The 19,377-nt window shown below is 35.2% G+C and overlaps 3 protein-coding genes across 5 annotated transcripts; 1 reads left to right on the top strand and 2 right to left on the bottom strand.

Annotated features, from left to right (window-relative positions):
- The first annotated feature begins 5,361 nt into the window (after positions 1 to 5,361).
- On the top strand, positions 5,362 to 7,216 carry LOC116197113 (transcription factor MYB10-like). The gene is made up of 3 exons (XM_031527140.1): positions 5,362 to 5,670; positions 6,253 to 6,382; positions 6,487 to 7,216. The coding sequence occupies exons 1-3, from the start codon at positions 5,523 to 5,525 to the stop codon at positions 7,058 to 7,060; spliced, it is 852 nt and encodes a 283-aa protein (XP_031383000.1). The 5' UTR covers positions 5,362 to 5,522; the 3' UTR covers positions 7,061 to 7,216.
- A 1,069-nt stretch (positions 7,217 to 8,285) lies between these two features.
- LOC116194052 (25.3 kDa vesicle transport protein) lies at positions 8,286 to 10,500 on the bottom strand. Its single transcript, XM_031522771.1, is given in 6 exon segments — positions 8,286 to 9,102; positions 9,255 to 9,322; positions 9,443 to 9,480; positions 9,482 to 9,584; positions 9,791 to 9,951; positions 10,277 to 10,500. Coding segments are annotated over 6 exon segments (714 nt in total). The 5' UTR covers positions 10,471 to 10,500; the 3' UTR covers positions 8,286 to 8,952.
- Positions 8,858 to 18,738, bottom strand: LOC116197112 (protein SHORTAGE IN CHIASMATA 1). Of its 3 annotated transcripts, XM_031527137.1 has the most exons (12): positions 18,276 to 18,738; positions 17,864 to 17,962; positions 17,690 to 17,776; positions 17,526 to 17,597; positions 15,415 to 17,384; positions 14,701 to 14,908; positions 13,686 to 14,186; positions 11,649 to 13,217; positions 11,488 to 11,575; positions 11,208 to 11,304; positions 9,443 to 10,500; positions 8,858 to 9,322 (listed from the first exon to the last, which is right to left on the bottom strand). In XM_031527137.1, the coding sequence occupies exons 1-9, from the start codon at positions 18,582 to 18,584 to the stop codon at positions 11,495 to 11,497; spliced, it is 4,896 nt and encodes a 1,631-aa protein (XP_031382997.1). In that variant the 5' UTR covers positions 18,585 to 18,738; the 3' UTR covers positions 8,858 to 9,322; positions 9,443 to 10,500; positions 11,208 to 11,304; positions 11,488 to 11,494. The 3 variants fall into 3 exon arrangements, with proteins under 3 accessions (XP_031382997.1, XP_031382998.1, XP_031382999.1); XM_031527138.1 differs by having other exon boundaries at positions 9,443 to 11,304; positions 17,864 to 17,953; XM_031527139.1 differs by having other exon boundaries at positions 9,443 to 11,304; positions 17,864 to 18,185; positions 18,276 to 18,412.
- Between the last annotated feature and the right edge of the window lie 639 nt (positions 18,739 to 19,377).

Genomic DNA, 19,377 nt, shown 5'->3' with positions numbered 1-19,377 from the left:
CTATATTTTACTATTATTATCGTAAGAAACTTATTAGGAATTTAAGCGATTTACTTCTAATTAATTACTTAAAAATTGTGCTTAATGTACTCAAATATGCACAATCAGTATCTGTAACTATATATATACATATATATATATATATGTAATATCAAGCTCCTTGCCTAGTCCATTAAGAAGTTACCTTTATATGTCGGTCTCTTATGCAATCATCTCATAAAACTATACAATACTACTCACCAAAAAAGAAAAGAATAATACAATATTCCACAAAATCACGTCATCCATTTGATATATTTTCTCAGTAGGATTAACTATAGTAGATTTATATTTACTGTATTTTCTAACAATGGTAAATATTACATAATACAATATCAAATTAGAATGAATTATATAAGAATATGAGAATACGTATTCTATTTTGTGTATTTACATACTCCTAATGATTTTCAATACTTTGAAAACAGCACAATATTTGTAATTTTTCTTAATAATAAGTAACATAAAATAATTAGATACTTTTTGTAGAAAATTATTCACTAAAAATTAGAGATAATTATATTATTATATTGATAGTGACTATATTTATGTTGGCATCATCTTGTTTATGTTTGTGAATACCGCACGTTCGTGATTCAATAAATTAGTGTAATAGAGGTCGCTTGCTCTTTGGCAACATAGGAGATTTTAGTATTTCAGATCGGAATCCATGTAAGCCAGGAAAATACTTTAGCAAAGTAAAACAATTAAAAAAATCTTGAAAAAAAATTCAAACAGAAAGGAACATAATACATAATCCAAAAAATTCTCAAATAATTAATGTTAAGGTCAATCAGAAAATTTTGTTATGTTCAATCTAATATATATGTGTAGTTATAAATCATAAATTATAAAACCATAAAAGATAATTATTTACATGTATTCACATATTTTTTAGATACTGTAAATTCGTATCTCATTAACGTCATATGTATCAAACATCAATTTTTTTAGCATAAATATGTCTAGAGCATCACTATTATTATATATTGGAAATACAGTAGTAAAATATATAGAATTTTCTAAAGCAATATAATAGGCAAGAAAACTTGCATTAATGAAATAATAATCGGAATGAGAATTGATATATTTAACATCTATCTTTTAGTGTTTCATAAATATCACGTGATAAAATGAGGAAATTTATTTGTGAAATAAGTTTAATATCAAAACAAACATCTTTTGGATTCTCAATATCAAAGAATATAATAATAAAACAATACTACTTAATAGCAATTAGTCTCGACAAAATGTAAAAAATAATTAATATTCAACTTTTGCGCTATATATCTTTGTTTTAATAAAGTTATCAAAATATTCTATCAAATGTTAATATGTTATATAAAAAAAATGAAATCTGAAAATTTTAGTTTCTCGGCACAAAGGAGAAAAATATACAAAGATGAGAGAACTGAGCCTATCAATGAAATGGAGAAATTAGCTTTGGTGATATAGGTGTCTTTATGAAAATTAAAAGTAAATTAACAATGAGTTTATAGACATGATGAATTAACTTTGCGGTTGCAAATGTTTGAAATTTTGAATATAAAACAACAATGGGTCCTATGAATTCTCGAGATTCAAAATTTTCACCACATATATAAGGTAAAGAAAAGCATAACGAAAAGGTTTTAACACAAATTTCAAAGTATTTGCCTCATACGATTAGCAGGTAGCAAATATTTTCATTTACTTAATCATCAGTTTGATGAGTAGTAGGTTGTTGTAACTCAAATCTGCCATTATTTCACCAGCACAGTTGATTGATATGATCGGTCGATGGTACTGATGCAATAACATGGAAGCCATTATAAAAGAAAAACACATATATGTGGACAGAACATGTAGATGTGCAAATGTCAGATCAATGTATGTTATTTTATAAGGGTAGTCTTTAACTCGTGCAAGAAAATTAATGGAGTGGCCCTCTCCTAGGATTTCAGCTGGTAGCGTAGTGGCATTTTTATTTTATTTTAATTCACACTCTATAATATATTGACCACTAATGATAACGTGTTGTATAGTAAACTCTAAAATCCCAATAATTAGCATTTGAAACAAGTGCTGTTTTAATAATTTGTTACTCTTCAAACGGAAAAGTAAAGGTTATATATTTAATTTTGTTGATAGGTAGGCTCGTCACTCATAAAATTAATAACGTAAATTAATTACATAAACACTATTAAATATATGTTGTTCATCCGTCGTTGTTAATAATTACTGTTAGATTAGTTATTGTGATTTTAACAAGTAATCATAATATATGCCAAGTAGTGGAACTTATTTGAAAACTTGGAAGACATTAGAGGTAAAGGAAAAAGGTTTCAATGAACACAATCATTACAAAATAAATTACATTTAAAGATAAAAGATTCGAGATAAATTAATATTTTGTTTCTAAATCCTCACTTTTACAAATAAAAAGATATATGGCCCTATATATAAATATTTACTTTCAGCTATAAATAAAAAAAATATGTTTATGTATTACATATTATTTATCTCTAATATCTTGAATAAAAAAATATCATATTTATTTCAAGATAAAATAATCTAGTTAAATTCTTAAGCATTAGAGGCTATTTTATATGCTTTTGAAATTGTAGTGATGCATAGAGATTAACATAGAAGCACTTAATATAGAGATATAATGTTGAGTTTGAGGTTTGTAATTTTCAAAAATAATAGCTCGCTCGAATAAAATGCTCGGTATAGTTGTTATTTTTAGCTATATAATTTAGTATATACTCAACTTATTATTTATACATTAATATTTAGGGGATTGCTAAACACCTGACAGGTAATGATTACAATTGTTGGGCGTTGCATTTATGTTTTCAATCACGATTTGCCCGAGATTTTGTTCCCTTCTTTGTTTTTTTTTTTTTTAAATGGCTGCGGCAGGACGACAATATATTGTTGCTTAATCATGTTAATCATGTGATTTATGTAGTACAAAATTCTGAGATAATCATAAAGAAAAATTATGTGCTTTATTTTAAAGCAAGCTCATGGCTTTCGCTGGGGCTCCTAACAAACTGTTGTTTCATTGACCAAACTCTCCAGTAGTTTAGTTTCCTTTCCCATTTTGTACATTGTATATATCTCCCATCTTAATGGCATTATAATTTCTATGTCTTAATAATTAATTAATAAATAATTTTTTGCATTTTAGATTTTAGAGATAAATGCTATTGCCCCCGAACTATGACATGCTTTTAGGTTTACATCCCAACCTTCAAAATTTCACACGTTGTCCCTTGACCTAAGCGAGGAACAAGCACGAAACCTACTCCACTAGAATAGAGATTTTTCTTCATCCTATCCAAGTACCAATTTTAGGAACATCTCCCTCTTACGTTGGACCGCCGATGGGGGTGCTGTTGATGTCTTTTGAAATCTTGTGCGTACTACGGTTTGGAATCAATTGAAAATTCCAAATAATAAGGATTTACATATAAAAAAAAATAAAAATAAAAAAGGTCAAAATTTGGATTTTGTCAAAAAACCAAAAATTTTACTATGCAATGACATTGAGTGCTGTAAAGACATATAATTAACTTCCTTGCAACCTCTAAAAGTCTAACCACATAAATATTTAAGGCAAAAAATAACATATTAGCGAATCACTAGTGAAATAGAGGGACAAAATTCGAAATTTCTTATTAATGGTGATTTTTTAATATGTTGTTTTCGGATCCCAAATTTCTATATGAATAGATTCTAAAGGTTATAAGACGTAATAGGTCTTTACAACACTGAATTTCCTTGAGCGATTTAAGAGTTATGGCGTAGTAAATTTTTCAGTTTTATGACAAGATCCGAATTTTTACCTTACTTTTTGAGGTCATTAATTGTCGTTTCAAACTTTTGATTGATTCCATATTGTAGTATTCTGCAAAAGGTTTCTAAAAACACCAAGAACACCCAATCGAAGATTTGATGCAAAAGAACGACGTTTTCGAAGTAGGTCAGGAGGCGTCATGCAAAATTTTGAAGGTTTTGAAGGTTGGAAGATAAACCTAAAAATACTCTATAGTTCGGGAAGTAAACTGCATTTATTTCCAATCTAAGGATGCCAAGAACGATATAGTCGGTGATTAATGGGGTTTTTAGGGTGTTTAGGTCACAACCTGTATATACTTGATTATGATCATGAATTTGGAGAGAAAATGTAACAAGACACAAGACATATATGAATAGATTTACATAGGAATATATGAAAATGATACATTGATACATATGAAAACCTTATTTAAACCTAGCTATTACATACATACATACATACATACATATATATATATATATATATATGTTATCTGCTAATGCTAATTAATATAATTGTTCAGTAATTTCCAGTTTGTGCGGAAGAAACTGCCAGCGCGGAGACAGGAATCCTGTAGAATACGGATGGAATATCACAGATTATTAATTAATGGGCAAATTACAAAAAAAAAATCCAAATTTTGTCTTAAATTTTGTTTTGTAATAAAAAATCATAAGTTTTCTAAAATGTCTAAAAAATGACCTCTGTTATAACTTCCGTCAATTTTTGCTGCTGATGGTGGGTCCCTTTAACAGTCTACGTAGGTCACACGTAGGCAAAAATTGACGGAAGTTATAACGGAGGTCATTGTTTAGACATTTTAGAAAACTTATGATTTTTTCTGTTACAAAACAAAATTTAGGACAAAACTGAAATATTTTACAAAATTTGGGTTTTTTTTTAATTTACCCTTAATTAATTTTATATCCAACTCCCTTAAATATATTTTTTCAATTACAAAAAAAAAGCATCGCGACATGAACCCAATAAAATAAAAACTCTAATAATTAATAAAGGGGTACGGATCGTCCTATCAAACTTGGAATCTTTGACGTGCATCATTATACTACATCATCTTTTGATAACTCCGTTAAACATATTTAAATTTACAAAAGGAAAAAATTATTTCTCCTTATTTACCAAAAAAACTCTTTCTCGTTTTCTTTTTAAAATTAATTTCCATAGAATTCATCAAACTCCATAGCCTAAATAGTACATCATCAGAAGCTAACCAAAACAACTATTTATTGAAAAAAAAAAAAAAGTGAACCACACCGACGTCCAGAGAAATTATTTGATGGTCAGAAGCAGCTGATTGCTTAGAAATTAAAAGCGAGACGCATGTCTAGTATAAGATTCCGAAGTGGCCCAAATTGAACTTAATAAAAGACAAGTTCATACTTTTATGTCTTTTTTGTATATATATATTCTTTATTTATATGATAAAATATTGATTTTCCACGCTACTTATTATAATTCTACTCCTAAATATTTTGCAAGACAACTCTCAACTAATTCCCCTCCTTTAAATGCCCCACCAATGATCCCTTAAATCCCAAAACAAAAGGCCCTCACTTCTCTCTCTTCCCCCATATATCTTTCTCTCTGTCTATCTCTCTAGCTTCATCTCTTGATTTGGTAAGGCTTGGCTCTGGCAATGAGCTGCAAGACCACTGATCAGAAGGCAACCAAGCCGAAGACGAAGCACAGGAAGGGGCTGTGGTCACCGGAAGAAGACCAGCGGCTCAGAGACTACATCCTTAGGCACGGCCATGGCTGCTGGAGCTCCGTCCCTATCAATGCCGGTAACTAACCCAACCGTTAACTCATTGGTTTGCCATTACGGAGGCTAACATGTTTTGCTTTACATAAGAGCACTCTTCTCCTATATAACAATTTCATTCGGTTGCCTTTTTTCAATTCTAATTTCATGCTAAATATCCAAACACGACCTTAGAAGTCCATATTATAATAACTAAAAAAAAAAAACAACATTCTAGAAGCTTACATCTTTTCATTCACATTTAGAGTATCCTTGTTCGCATTGGTCTCTTAATATATTTTCTCCCAATAGTGACAGGTTAGAGATTTAAAATGGATTATCCATATATAGGTTCACCTAACTCCTGTTAATGTAACTTAGCCAATCCGACAAAACATTCATATGGTAAAAATTCGATCAGATAGCCACTGACCATTCGACAATTTCAATTGATTGTTGATATAATATAATAGAGAGAAATAGACAGTCCTCATTAGAGAACAGCTCCACCTTTTTGTATTAATGTTGGATAATAGACACTAACCAGTCTCATGGGATTAATGTATGGGGACCATGTAAAAAAGAATCTACCGTGAATACTTGTTAGAATTGTACAAAAATGCAGGCTTGCAGAGGAATGGCAAGAGCTGCAGATTAAGGTGGATTAATTACTTGAGGCCTGGGCTGAAGAGAGGGATGTTTACAGTGCATGAAGGGGAGACGATCCTCAGTCTCCATCGCTCATTAGGCAACAAGTAAGCCCGACCCAGCCTGCCTCTAAAGTCTTGAACATCCATCAAAGTTTCTCAGTCGTGTCAAAATCTTTAATGCGGACGTGCTGCTTGCATCTATGGTTCAGGTGGTCTCAGATAGCGCAGCATCTGCCCGGCAGAACCGACAACGAGATAAAGAACTACTGGCACTCCTATCTCAAGAAGAGGGTGGCAAAACCTGAGCCAGTGGAGCCCCGGACAAAAAGCGAATGCAAATCAGCAGATGCTATGGATTCTTCATCCTTCCAGGAACCGAGACACAAACCCTCCAGCAATCCCCCAAGAGCCACGGACTTAAGCTCCTTACCGCAGAGCATTCTCTTTGCAGGGTGGCTGACCCTCGATAATAATACTAATGAGAATGCTAATGAAAGGAGCTTCTCAGATTACTATCTTCACTATGCAGATACTGATCTAATGAGAATGATCTGTGAGGACTGCACGGATTGCAGCGCAAACTTGTTGCAGGATTCTCTCTTACAGAATGTTATTCTAGGCAATGTCGATAATGGAGCTTTCGGAGGCGGGGAGCTGATCGATTGTTCTTATAAGATGGAAGATCAGAGTTCAGAGAGTGGTTTCCTACTAGATTTTATGTCAACGGATTATATTTACAGCAGTGATATGCATACAATGAACAGTGACTTAATGTACATGTGAAAAGAATTAGTTTGTTCATATGGTGGGAAGGGCTATTTTACTTGCAAGAATAAAAGTGAGATTTATTGTTAATACGGAACAATTCAGTTGTTTATATGCGTCTGTAATTATGGGTCAGGGTAAATTAGAAAAAGAAAAAGTTTAAGTGGCAATTGTGGGAAATTGTATTATGTAATCAATAAAATACTTTTATTGTTTGACATAATTAATATTGTTAGTAATTTACTAGAAATTCATCCAAATGATTTACTCCCATATAATTATTTAGAAGAACGTGTAATTTATACTTGATAATGGGATATTTTACTACGACTTGATATGATTCACTTTGTTCAACCAAAAAAGAAAAAAACTTGGCATATATAGTACAATCATATATATATATATATATATATATATATATATATATAAGTCGGAGCTCTTATGAGAAAGCGCCACGACTTGTTTTTTAAGTCCTCAATTCTTGGTTTATCAACATTTGAACTATTCGGACAATTTAATTCATGATGAGGAGATTCGTGAATTTGTCCATTTTCATAGTTCAATACTTAAAGAGCACAATGTAATTGATTCTTCTAGTCACTATTTATTATGTGAAAGTCGAAGCATGACACATGACGCACCACGGGTCCGTAAGCCTCTTATAAAACCTTCAGCTCCACGTGAATGGACATTTCAATTTCTGTTAAATGAACTTTTTCTACATTTTATTGGTATTACATTCAACAAATGTTAGATAGTTGTCTATATTATATGCATGTAGTAATACATAAGAATTTTTTTAAAAAAATAAAAGTTTTCTCGATAATTATTGAAAAGGACTCCTTGAACAACTTGATACTTTTCAAGTTTAATATGTTAAATTTGCTATAAATACAAGACAAAGTTCATTCTTATAAATACAAGACAAAGTACGTAATTTGTTTGCGATATTGATTTTTTACTTATGTGCTTTTTCCACTCATAATTTGTATTCTTTCATTATGTATGGTCTATATAGTTTTTCATTACCTATCCTTTTTTATTTTCTATCTATATTCATTTATATGATCTTATAAAAAAAATTTAGACATGTCATATGTGTTGATTATCTATTTAAAAAATACAATAAAATAAAATAAAAAACTACCAAGGCGTCAACTAGTTATTACATAAAGTGATTGCCGCCCCCTAAACTAATACTGTTAATTGTCTTCTGTAGTTTTCTTCGTGGCGGTGTTGTTCCTTTTTTTTTTTTTTGGGAGATGATCTGAGACCTTGATCGGTGAAAGTCTAGAGTTTGAGTTTGAGGGCAAATCAGTTTTCAAGACTACTATTCTATATGTGAATAAGATTTTGAATTTGATCTACAGATGTGAACGAAGGATGGATATAAAAGTCCTGCTTGGGTACCTAAATAAAGAGAATAGTAATCGGGAAAAGACTTCTCTTATTGACTCTGTGATAAAATAGAAGGGGAAATTTCTTGACTGAGTTGGACAGTGAAGATCAGGAGACGTCTCAAAAATGAAGTTTGCCCCACCCACCTGCTTCGTTGAATTAGACTCATTTAACTACACAAAAAACAACTTCTAGTTGGGGATGTTCATGCTCTGACGAAATGCTTGGCTTGGCGAATTGCAATTGAAATTTGGAGAGACATGAATCACAGTTCTAACTCGAGGACATAGCCAAGACGTGCAGGTTTGCTATAGAATTTTCGAGTAGGTGGTCTATGGATAAGCAGTTACCGTCGAAGTTACTCTTTCATATGCAGGACTTACTCGCTCAGTCATTTTACCAGGTTTACAAGTCAAATTCACCCACGCAAACGGTCTATCATGTGAATCAATTAAGGCATTTACACAGAAGATTACTAATATATTTACAGGGGCAGTTTGGTTTCATGGGCTTCAAATGACAAGGCTGTCCGTGAGAACTAAGCTCGCCCAGAAAACAACAGCAGCAACACCAATGCTAAGTGTAATAGGTGTCCATTTCAATGCAATTACCTGCTTAAGAAATGAAAATCTTAACATGCATGTAACTATGGCAAATGGCTCCTTTTATCAAGTTGGAAGAATCTAATCTTATATGTTCTAAATATGGCAGAGGTGAACTATGCACTTCTCGAATTCTTTAGCAAATTGAGATGCTTTCTCCCTAACAAACAGTACAATGCAAAATGATTTTGTTGAAAACATAGGTACCATACCTCAAGAAGCGGGGAGCCCCAAACTGCTGAAACAACTCTTGTTGCTGCCAGCATTCTTTCTAATCTCTCTGCAAAAGTATATTAAGAACAGTTCTTAATGTCTGACACTGCTTCATAAAGGACAAATATAATCACTGGATAATGTTTTGTCAAATCTATATATTTACAAAAAAGAAAAAAATGTATACCTGATTCCCTCCTCCTTTCAGCAACTTCAGACGTGTTCTGTAATTACATCGAGGTCTTTTTGACGACTCGCGTTAAGCCTCGACAGATTAGCCTGTGTCCTTGTATCTATGTACTGCCTCTTCAATATCCCTATTATACTATCTGAGGTGCAGCCATGAGAAGATTCAACTTGAGCCTAGAAACTAAAGAGGCCTTAACAGGCTCTGTTATTCAAATGAAGATGCTCTGATCGAGTTACAAAAACATTTTCTAAGACATGCTCTTCTGTCAAAGATAATATTACCAATAACACATTTACGATAAAGCGGTATCAAGAAGAAAAAAGCTCATAAAATTATTACAGTTACCCAATTTAATAAAGCTGTATTGCCTTTTAATGTTCTCTATGAATGTCTCGTCAAACTTCTGAAACTCCACTTGCAAATCATGTAGATAACTGAAAGCTAGTTTTCTTGGATAGGAGGAATCACACAATACAATAAAGCAAGTGCCCTCCTCAGCTAAACAGCTGAATAACCAGAGGTATAACAAACATGAATCAGATAAATGTCCCTGCCAAGCTATTTCTAACAATTTAGGGGGCATCTATTCCATAAAAGGCTTTTTTACTGTCTTAACTATAAAATCGGCAAGAAGACAAATTTCAGGTATCACAGCCGTTTTATGTAATAATTCACACTATAAAATGATTAAGGAAGAAAATTGGAGATTGATATATTTAATCTGATGTATATTGCATCTTTTTGAGACCATAAAGATCTGGACAGGCACCATATGGATCATAACACCTAATCCAGCAGTAAAAGAAATTTAGGGAAAAGAGAAAGCGGTACTGGAAGTAATGATTATTTCCGAGCTGAATGGTCATTCTCAGAGATGCCAAGGCTCCCCTTGATATTTCTGCAAGTATGAATTCTCCTCGTTTCTTGTATGTTGCAAAATTGTCATTATCTTCGTTCATGTATCGATGTCCTTGTGCAAGAGGCAATCCATCTCTTACCCTCCCAACAATAGTTAGCTTAACCATCCCCTGGACCGGATATTCTCCCGATGAGAACTAAAAATAGAGCTGGGTGTTAGGACTAATAGGATTGGGTTGATTGACGTGAGAAACAAAGGCCTTTATAAGGCATCAAAAGAAAGGGATGCAAGAAGGAACTTGCAGATGAAGTTATGCCTTTGGTGTCTTTAAGGAAACATTGGTGGAATGAGAAAGGCAAACTTGGAAATAGAAGGTAGCAAAAGTTTGAGATAGTGCTTTTAGAGCAAAGAGAATATTAATTTCTTTAAAATTGCGGATGGGCAGTGCTTCATAATTAATTTTTTATTGGAGCATAATTTCAATAAAATCTTGAATTTGAAGTTAAGAATTGCTGTTTGAAGAATTCTTAGTTAAAATTTGAAAACTCCAATCCCCCAATATTGTGTACGTATGCTATGAACATCATGATCCAGTTATCTTTGTCTCAAATGCTACTGCAAAGAATCCATCCATCCCAAGCAAGCAGTTATGCCGAGCTTTATAAATTTTCTGAATTTAGATTGAACCTCAGAACCGCCATGATATTCCTTAAATACCATAATAATGTCGGGTCCGAGAAGCATTTGTAGTTGTTCAGGCTTTCAGATGAACTCAGCCGGAGATGTATACAATTCATGGGTATCAGTAAAGGGAAACATAAAGCTATTCTTCGCAAATTCAACCTAGCTTGTGGAAGTGGTTCTACCAACTTGAACAAGACTAAGATGCATCCTAAGCCTTACCTGAAACCCAAGTCACATGAACACTTGATGCGAACAACTGAGATTTCTTTTTTCTCGTTTTCAGTTTACTTCGTCCCGTAGTTCTGGACAACCATTCCTGCATATAAAGATATGGGCATTTCTAAAATAGCAGGGAAAATAAGAAAATGAGGAAAGCCGAACAATTGACAGCCCATACCATCTGCAGTTGCAAAACATCTTATCATGGCATAAAGAAATTAAGGTCACACTCACTTCATAAGATATCATAGAAATTAGCATAGGAATCCAAAATACTTACAGAAGCTTCACACTCGATTATGAGTGTTCCTTTCCCTCCAGACCAGCCTAGTCTGACTACCAATTTCGTTCATTGCATAAGAAAGCGTCTGCAGAAAATTGGACATGAGAAAATAAACTTCAACCTAGACAACATAGATTGAAAAGGGAACTTAGACAAACCCGTCTCGCTCTTTTATCAGCAGGTGTGCATGACTGGGCAACTGACATTGCTTTCTCATTCTTGAATGAACACAGAGACTGAGAAGATGTCTTCTGCCTCTTCTGTTCAGGTATTTTCCTGTCAGTGCTGCCTCCTTGGTACTTGAAAAATTCTAGGATGGATGGGCTTCTTCTCTTGGCTCGATTCGGTGTATTCCTTCTGATGCTGGGACAAGGGGATGTCTCAGGTGGAAGGCTCTGCTGACGCATCTTGCTCTTTTCCCTAATTCTGTTCAGAAATTCCACAGTCCATGGTGAACTTCTCAGCAGATGGGATGAATGAAGGGCGTTTCTAAGGGGTGTTCCCCTGAAATTTGATCTTCCCCCTTGCAATGTCATACTTGGCAAGCTTCTAGAAGATGTCCTCTCAAAATCTGCATCTGAGTGTGTCCTCTGATAGTTCAGATGCAATCTCTCATTGTTTTGCTCCTGATTGTGGAATTCATGAATCTCTCCTCTTGAAGAATAGCTTTGATGTTTCACAGGACCAGGGCAGTATGAACTAGACTCGATCTCAGCAACTGTAGGGAAACTTCGACCTTTGCCCCGACAAAAGGGATAATCCTCTTCCTTGATGGGATCATAATCCATGTCTTGTACCAAAAAAGAGAAGTCAACAGGATTGAAAACTGCAGGATCAACAAGGTCAATGCCTTCACCTCTAACTTCCTCTGTCATCACCTCAGAATTCCTAGAACTAAGCCAATCCAAACCACTTATTGTAGCTTCATTAGATCTCAGGTCAGGATGAACAGAGTCAACATTCCAGACAGGAGCATCTTTTGGGAGATCAAAATCATGAGATATAGCAACTCTAGAAGGATATCCAGTCACCCTAGGATCAAGTCCCTTTTGCGCACCATGTAAATCCTGTAAAGATGATTCACACCCTTTTGGATCAGGGAATTCCCAAGAATTATACTTGGAAAGCTCAGGAAATTTGAGACCACTGTCAATAGATTGTTTTGCAGGCTCGAATTGCAGGGAATTATCCACAGGCACGTCACTATTATGAGGGTTCCTCATATACTTGCATCTCTTATTTTCTGAACCAAGATTGCCACGGCAATTTCTTGAATTGGGAGCCGAAGACACTGAAGAAGAGCTATCAGTCATTACAGACTGAGAATCCTCTCGCTCCCCACATCGGCATAAGGCACTGAATAAAGAAATGCTTTCATTGGGAACATGATACTTTTGGACTGCATTTATCCTGCTCTCATTAGACCATTCAAGAAAATCAGCAAGTATGCCTCCATTAGAAACAATAGCGTGAGCTGTCAGGGGATTAATGGAAGGAAATTTGCTTAGGAACGATTCTGCAGAAGTCTCAGATTCAGGAAGTTTAGGAAAAAGACCCTTGATGAACCTGGTGCCAACGTCAATGCAGCTCAAAATGATTTCATCAGTGAGTTCTGCTGAATCGGAGCAAAAGAGCTGTAAATCAATTCCTAGACTAGCTGCCACCGCATAAAGTCCATCAGATGATTCCATCATGGTCGCAAGGAAGCTAGTTTCTCCCTCAAAAATCTGCTAGATTTGAAAAGTCAGCGCATGAAAAGAGTATAAAGCAAAAGAGTTCCCTGTGGTCATAGGACGACAATTCAAGCAAGTAATCTAATACAGCTAATGCAGAATATGTCATCAATCATGCAGCTTAGGATACTGTTATCTGATTTCTGCAAAGTAACACATAACATATTGTTCCCAGATTGTCTAATCAAAGACAAAGTAGATTCTTCGAAATGATGTTAAATGGGAGAAAAAAAAGGTGTTGATTCTATCATGTGTATACGTAAAGCGCCTAGAGTATGGGGACATTCTGGCTTGTCAAGGAATCCAGGAAAGGTGTAATTCTAACTGCTATGCTAATTAGTTCTCCAATAGGTAAATTTCAGAAAGGATGATTCAGCTCCAGCTTCTGAATGCATTACAGTCAATAAAACAGGTTTTAGAAGGGAAAAAATCTACAGTTGCAACGAGTGGAGTGCGAATTACCAGAATGCAGCAGCTGAAACTGAAACTCAGGAAACTCAAAACGTTGGTTGCAATATTCTCAACATGACAGGGTAGCATTGAAGAAGCTTCAAGTGAACCGCTTGCTTTCTTCAACATATTATTGCTCGCGTACCACACGAGGCAAGCTGCAGGACTTATTATGATATCAGCAGGCAGGTTAGAGTCCCGTTCAATAACTTGGGCTCCCTTTTTCTCAAGAGCCAGAATCTTTTGGTATGTACTTCTTCTGGACACTATCATTTCTTTTTCAGAACACTGAGTGTTCATTATAATTACTAACTCAGGGAAAGACGTAATGCCACTCTGAATGTCCCTGGCTTCTGCAGAAAATGGCTCGCAGGATACAGAAGGTACGGCACAGAATTCTTCTCTTTCGCTGTTTCCCACTTCGTCTCCAAGAGGTACAAAATTCAGCAATGCTTCTAACTTCGAGAGATCTATATACTCTTCAATGTATTTAACACATTGAGCTTGTCCTACCTAAAACAGCTGGGGTTAATCACCTACTAAAATATTGTTAAGGCAAGATAGCCGAGTAAAGTAGCTATATCCAAAATAATCCAGGATTGTTTAACTAGAAAATTTTATGTCGAGTAGTGTTTTACAAGACATGTTTTCTCTCTGTAAGTGGGTCAGCAACGAATACTGTAAAGCGTCATGCTATGCTGCTAGAAAATAACTTGCTGTATAATCTCGTGGTCATGGCTTTAATAAAACTAGCTAGGGGCTCTTTTATTGATATGGTGGGATGTACGATATCTAACTGGGGCTTAATTCAACCGTCATAAGAGCCCAACGCTTGTTGTTGCATGGGTGAACTTCTACATATGTTTATCTATGTCAGCAATGAGATCCCAACAGTAAACATTATCATTAATGGACTTCTTATGATATGCCACTGTGAGATCTCTACCAAGATATTTCTGACGATACTTTATGTTTTTTTTTTTTCTTTTTTGGAAGATGCACTCAGCAATGAGGGAGAGAAACTTGCCATTCCCATGCCTGTGTGCTGTGCCATACTCACGCCTTCACAAAGTGCTCCAGCAGCACTTGATTTGTCGACTTCAACCTTTAAGAAGTGAAGGCAGGGCATGCCAGACATCTTTGGCAAAAGAGTAGTTATCCTCGATGAGCCGCAAGATCCTCCATACTCCAGAATCATCTCGAACTTGTCAAAAGGAAAATCCGCAGATATGTTCCTACAGAGAATAAAACCAATGTAGTGATACCATACAGATACTCCTAGCACTAAAGTGTAATATAAATAGCACAACTGCTCGCACGGAGATTAAAAATTTATTTATTTGCTCCATAAGGGAAATCACTACCTATAGCATGGATTAAGCTATTGTTTGCATTTAGAGCATTTAAAGGATTAATCTTATTGCCGTATTATTAATATCTCAGTAAATGTAAGCTTTTGAAATACTTGGTTTTATCCATGCACTTTCCTGAAATGCGTGCAGTGTGAAATCACATTTCTCGAAGAGCAATTACTAAATGCAATGCAGATCATGAGTCATCTACGAGTGCCCAAGTAGTATGTTATTGGCTTAACAAACAAATATTAGGACATGTAAAAGACAGCATCTTGATCACTTATTCGGAGAAAGAAAAGAAAACGAAGCTCAAAACATACATTAATTCTGAACATCATTGAAGAATTATGAGGATTATTAAAAGGCTATAATCAGTAAGAACATACTCGGGGGATGCCAACAAGCAAGCTTTAACCTGGGGAAGCCTCATATTCTCAATTGAGAAATCGCCATGGTTGTACTTATCTGGTATTGGATATTGAGTAGACTCGTTCATTTCACAAGACGATATGCCCAGGGATGTCAGCAGCATCTTCAATGCTGACCAGAACACCTTATCAGCTACGAGTAATGCTTTTAGACCATTCTCAGAGATGCTTGAAAGTAAAATTTCCTTAACTGCAGATAGTGATGGATGTGAGCTGATTCTCACCACATCAGCCTTCTTATCAGTATCCACGAGAAAGCACTGAACCACTCTCAATTTGGTTGCAAAGCAGTCAAAGCCTTCACATAGTTTATCTAAATATGACCAAGCCGTATGGATCCCATAAAAGCACAAGTACCATGTTATCTGTTTAATTGCACATAATGTGGCAGAAGCCATTACCAATTCACCTCCACTGGGCAATGTAGGATTCTTTGTGACCAGATTCTTAATGCATCCCATAAATACTAGCTTAGATACACTGAGCAAGCTATACTCATCCGCTTCTTGAAACGACCTATGCACTTCTTTCAGTTCTAGATTGCTCTCCAGTATACCGAGGTAGCTGCTTTTCAAGTTCTCTGTGACTGCAATGAGGTCATCAGACAAGTGAACTTGATGAAGTATGAAATCCCTCTGTGGCAAGTGCCAATCCACGGTATCACATGCTGGCATTGAGTTATCGGATTGGACCTTGTCAGTAGCACTCATTGCTGGATGAGGGTTTTTCTTCTTGGTTCTAGCTTTTGATGGATTCAAGAAAAAATCAAGATCATTGAATGATGACATAGAGTTTAATACCGACGAGGCTCTCTTGAGATTTTCTTCAGAAAGCATTGGTTGATTTGTGGGATTTCCCTGTCCAACTTCAAAATCATTTGAAGCAGCTGGTGCATGCCCACTAAGAATAGACCCCCCAGAAATAAGAATTTCCGCTGTCTTGCCACATTTCTCAGCAATGAGCCCATCAGAATCATAATCAGAGAGGAGAAAATCAAGCACAACCTCTGAAATGCTAGCAGTTCTCCAATCAAAGTCAATGCTTTGAATATCTATTGCCACAATCATGCTCCGAAAGGAAGAACACATCGCAGAGCTGCGCTTCTCTTCCTCCAGAAGAAGCCAGTCCAGATATATCTCATCGGATGCAGAAAGTGGTTGTGGCTTTAAACCAATAATTGCTTTCTCATTGAGTTCATACAATGACTTCATTGCTTTGCAGTCGGACAGAATAGGGATAGGCAATGGCTTGAACATGTCATCTACCAGAGCTAGCTCATGGCTGACAATCATTTCATCAAAGCTCTTGCAACTTAGTTCCCCCTTCGACATTTTATCACACAACTCCTGTTCTTGAAATTTGCTTGAGTTAAAGACTTCAAAAGATGAAGCTGGACCCACATCAAGTATCTGCAATTCCTCCAGAACAACTGGATTAAACGACATAATATGATTCTCATCTTCCATTCTTTGATAAGAGCCTAAATTTACTTCAGGGCAGATTGTATCACCGATACTTATGAAATCAATTTCCAAGAATATTTCCACAGATGCGAAATCAGCTTCACTGCACTTGTTTGATGGACAATCATATGATGGGGATTCTAACAGGGCACGCTCCAACAAAGTCCAAGTATGTCCATATGTAACCGAGAAATCTTCATTTTGCGGCAGAAGTTGGTCTTCGATTTTTTCAAGGAGAGCTGCAAGTTCATCTTCCATTGACATGCATGCCAAAGTTCCAAAACATATTTCATCCACTTCCAGAAGAGGAAAGTGAAACTGCGATGGGCCCTGAACAGAGCAATCATCCTCCACAAGATCAGCCTTTGGCTCCACGAGATTCTCGAGCCCGATGTCCCGAAAACAATATAGTGATTCTTCAGTCTCGTGATTATAGGGTATTTCAACACCCTGGTTGAGTACATCCTGCAACAAACCATCTAGCAGATCAACAGACCAACTTAAAACAAAAGAACATATAGCAAGTTCATTGAATTTCCAGGTCAGTAAAACAAGAGTAGAGATCAATCTACTCAGTAAAATAAAGCGAGGGAACAAGATGGATACCAGATCATTCCCAATTGGGGAAAATTCTGAGAAAATGCTCATATATTCTTTCTCAGAGACGTGAGGATCTTCCTGGATAATAACGGAGGAACACACAGAGATAGGATGAGCCAAAGGTGTACAATTTATTAAAACGAAGTTGTACCTGAGGCAATTAGCCATACCAGATGCATGTCCAGCTCCGGTATTTCGAATTGAACTATTTCAACAAATTCCACACCCTTATCAACAACACATTCTCCGCTCTCACACTGTTGCAAAATTGAAGGTATCAGAGAGCATATAAAAGTATAGCCACAGGGAAAAGCAAAAGGATTGGAGGAGGATTCAGATCATACTTTTGAAAGAGGATCTTCCAAAACTGCGAGTTCGTAATTCCTGTAGCTTTCCGTGGCTGCTTCATCTTCATGAAGAAACTCTGTTTCTCCCTGCAGCGGCTGCCACTATCATCTTTTCAATTTTTCAATTGTATAATTTAAATCGCGACCAATTTTCACTGTAGAGAGTCGATGAGAGCCACAACTACGATCATTTGACCAATAGCAACTTCAACACCACAATACAAACAAAAACGCAATCCGGGAGGATAGTTCAGCGGTGTCGGCGACAATAACCAGCATAGATGAAGCCATCAGATCCACAACCATGCAAACTAATATTCTGGACCAATTTGAAAATTCTAATAAGTAATAACTAGTGCGATCATTTGTGAACAACGGAAGCAAAAAGCATAGCGATTGCTTCACGTACCTCGCCGTTTCCATTTTCAGGAGCTGCTTCGTTCGAAGACAATGCAGGCCCGTAACTTCCGTCTCGAACGCCGATCTTTCGGGGAACAACATCTGCGAGAAGCTTGGAAAGAGCTGCCTCGATCCTTAGATCGTCGATTTCGAGGGGAACGTCGATGATTTGCGGAGAACCGAACCAGAGGAAGCGCTGCGTCGTGGAGAGATGATCGGAAGGAGGCCGGAGATGAGGAATAGGGAGGTTGAAGAAGGATGCGGAAGAAGGCGTGGAGGAGGAGATGAAGTAGTCGACGTTGAGAAAGCGAGATCGCATGGTAGAGTAGAGCTCCTCCGGCAGATCAGAAGCGACTGGGCGTACGTCTGTACGTGTTTGAATGGGAAATGGAATTTGGCGCCTTATCCCGCCTTTTATACTTCGTGGCGAAGAAAAGGGTAAATTGTACTGGTGGTCTAAAATATTTTATAAATGTTTCATAATGATTTAAAAAGTTTTTTTCGCTACATGATGATATAAAATGTTTCAAAATTGTTTCATGATAATACAAACCGTCAATTCGAGCTGACGCCGTTAACATTTTGCTGACGTGGCGCGTCCTATGTGCCACTTTTGTTACGTGGAACCAATCATAGTGCGCGACAAAATAAAATTTTAAAAAATTCAAAAAAATACAAAAAATAATTAAAAAATACAAAAAAAGAGAAAATTTTGAAAAAATAAAAAATATTTTAAAATTTTGAAAAAAAAAATATTTTAAAAATTTTAAAATTATTTTTAAAAAATTTAAAATCTTTTAAATTTTTTTTAAAAATATAAAAAATACAAAAAAAAAAAAAAGATTAAAAATTTAGAAAAAAAAAAAAAAAAAATTATTTTACAATTTTGAAAATTATTTTTTAAAAATTTAATTATTTTTTAAAAAATTTTTAAATAATTTTTTTCTTTTTAAAAATAATTTTAAATTTTCTAAAAATTTAATATTTAATATTAAAATTCTTTAAAATTTAATATTAAAACTTTTTTTATTAAAATTATTTAAAATTTCCTATTAAAATTAAAAGTTTAAAATTATTTTTAAAAGTTTTAAAAATTTAAAATTATTTTTAAA

Source organism: Punica granatum, chromosome 2 (assembly GCF_007655135.1).
Source record: "Punica granatum isolate Tunisia-2019 chromosome 2, ASM765513v2, whole genome shotgun sequence".
In the NCBI taxonomy this organism is placed as follows: domain Eukaryota; kingdom Viridiplantae; phylum Streptophyta; class Magnoliopsida; order Myrtales; family Lythraceae; genus Punica; species Punica granatum.
Note: the sequence above shows the minus strand (reverse complement) of the source record. Positions and strands in the feature narration are given on the sequence as shown.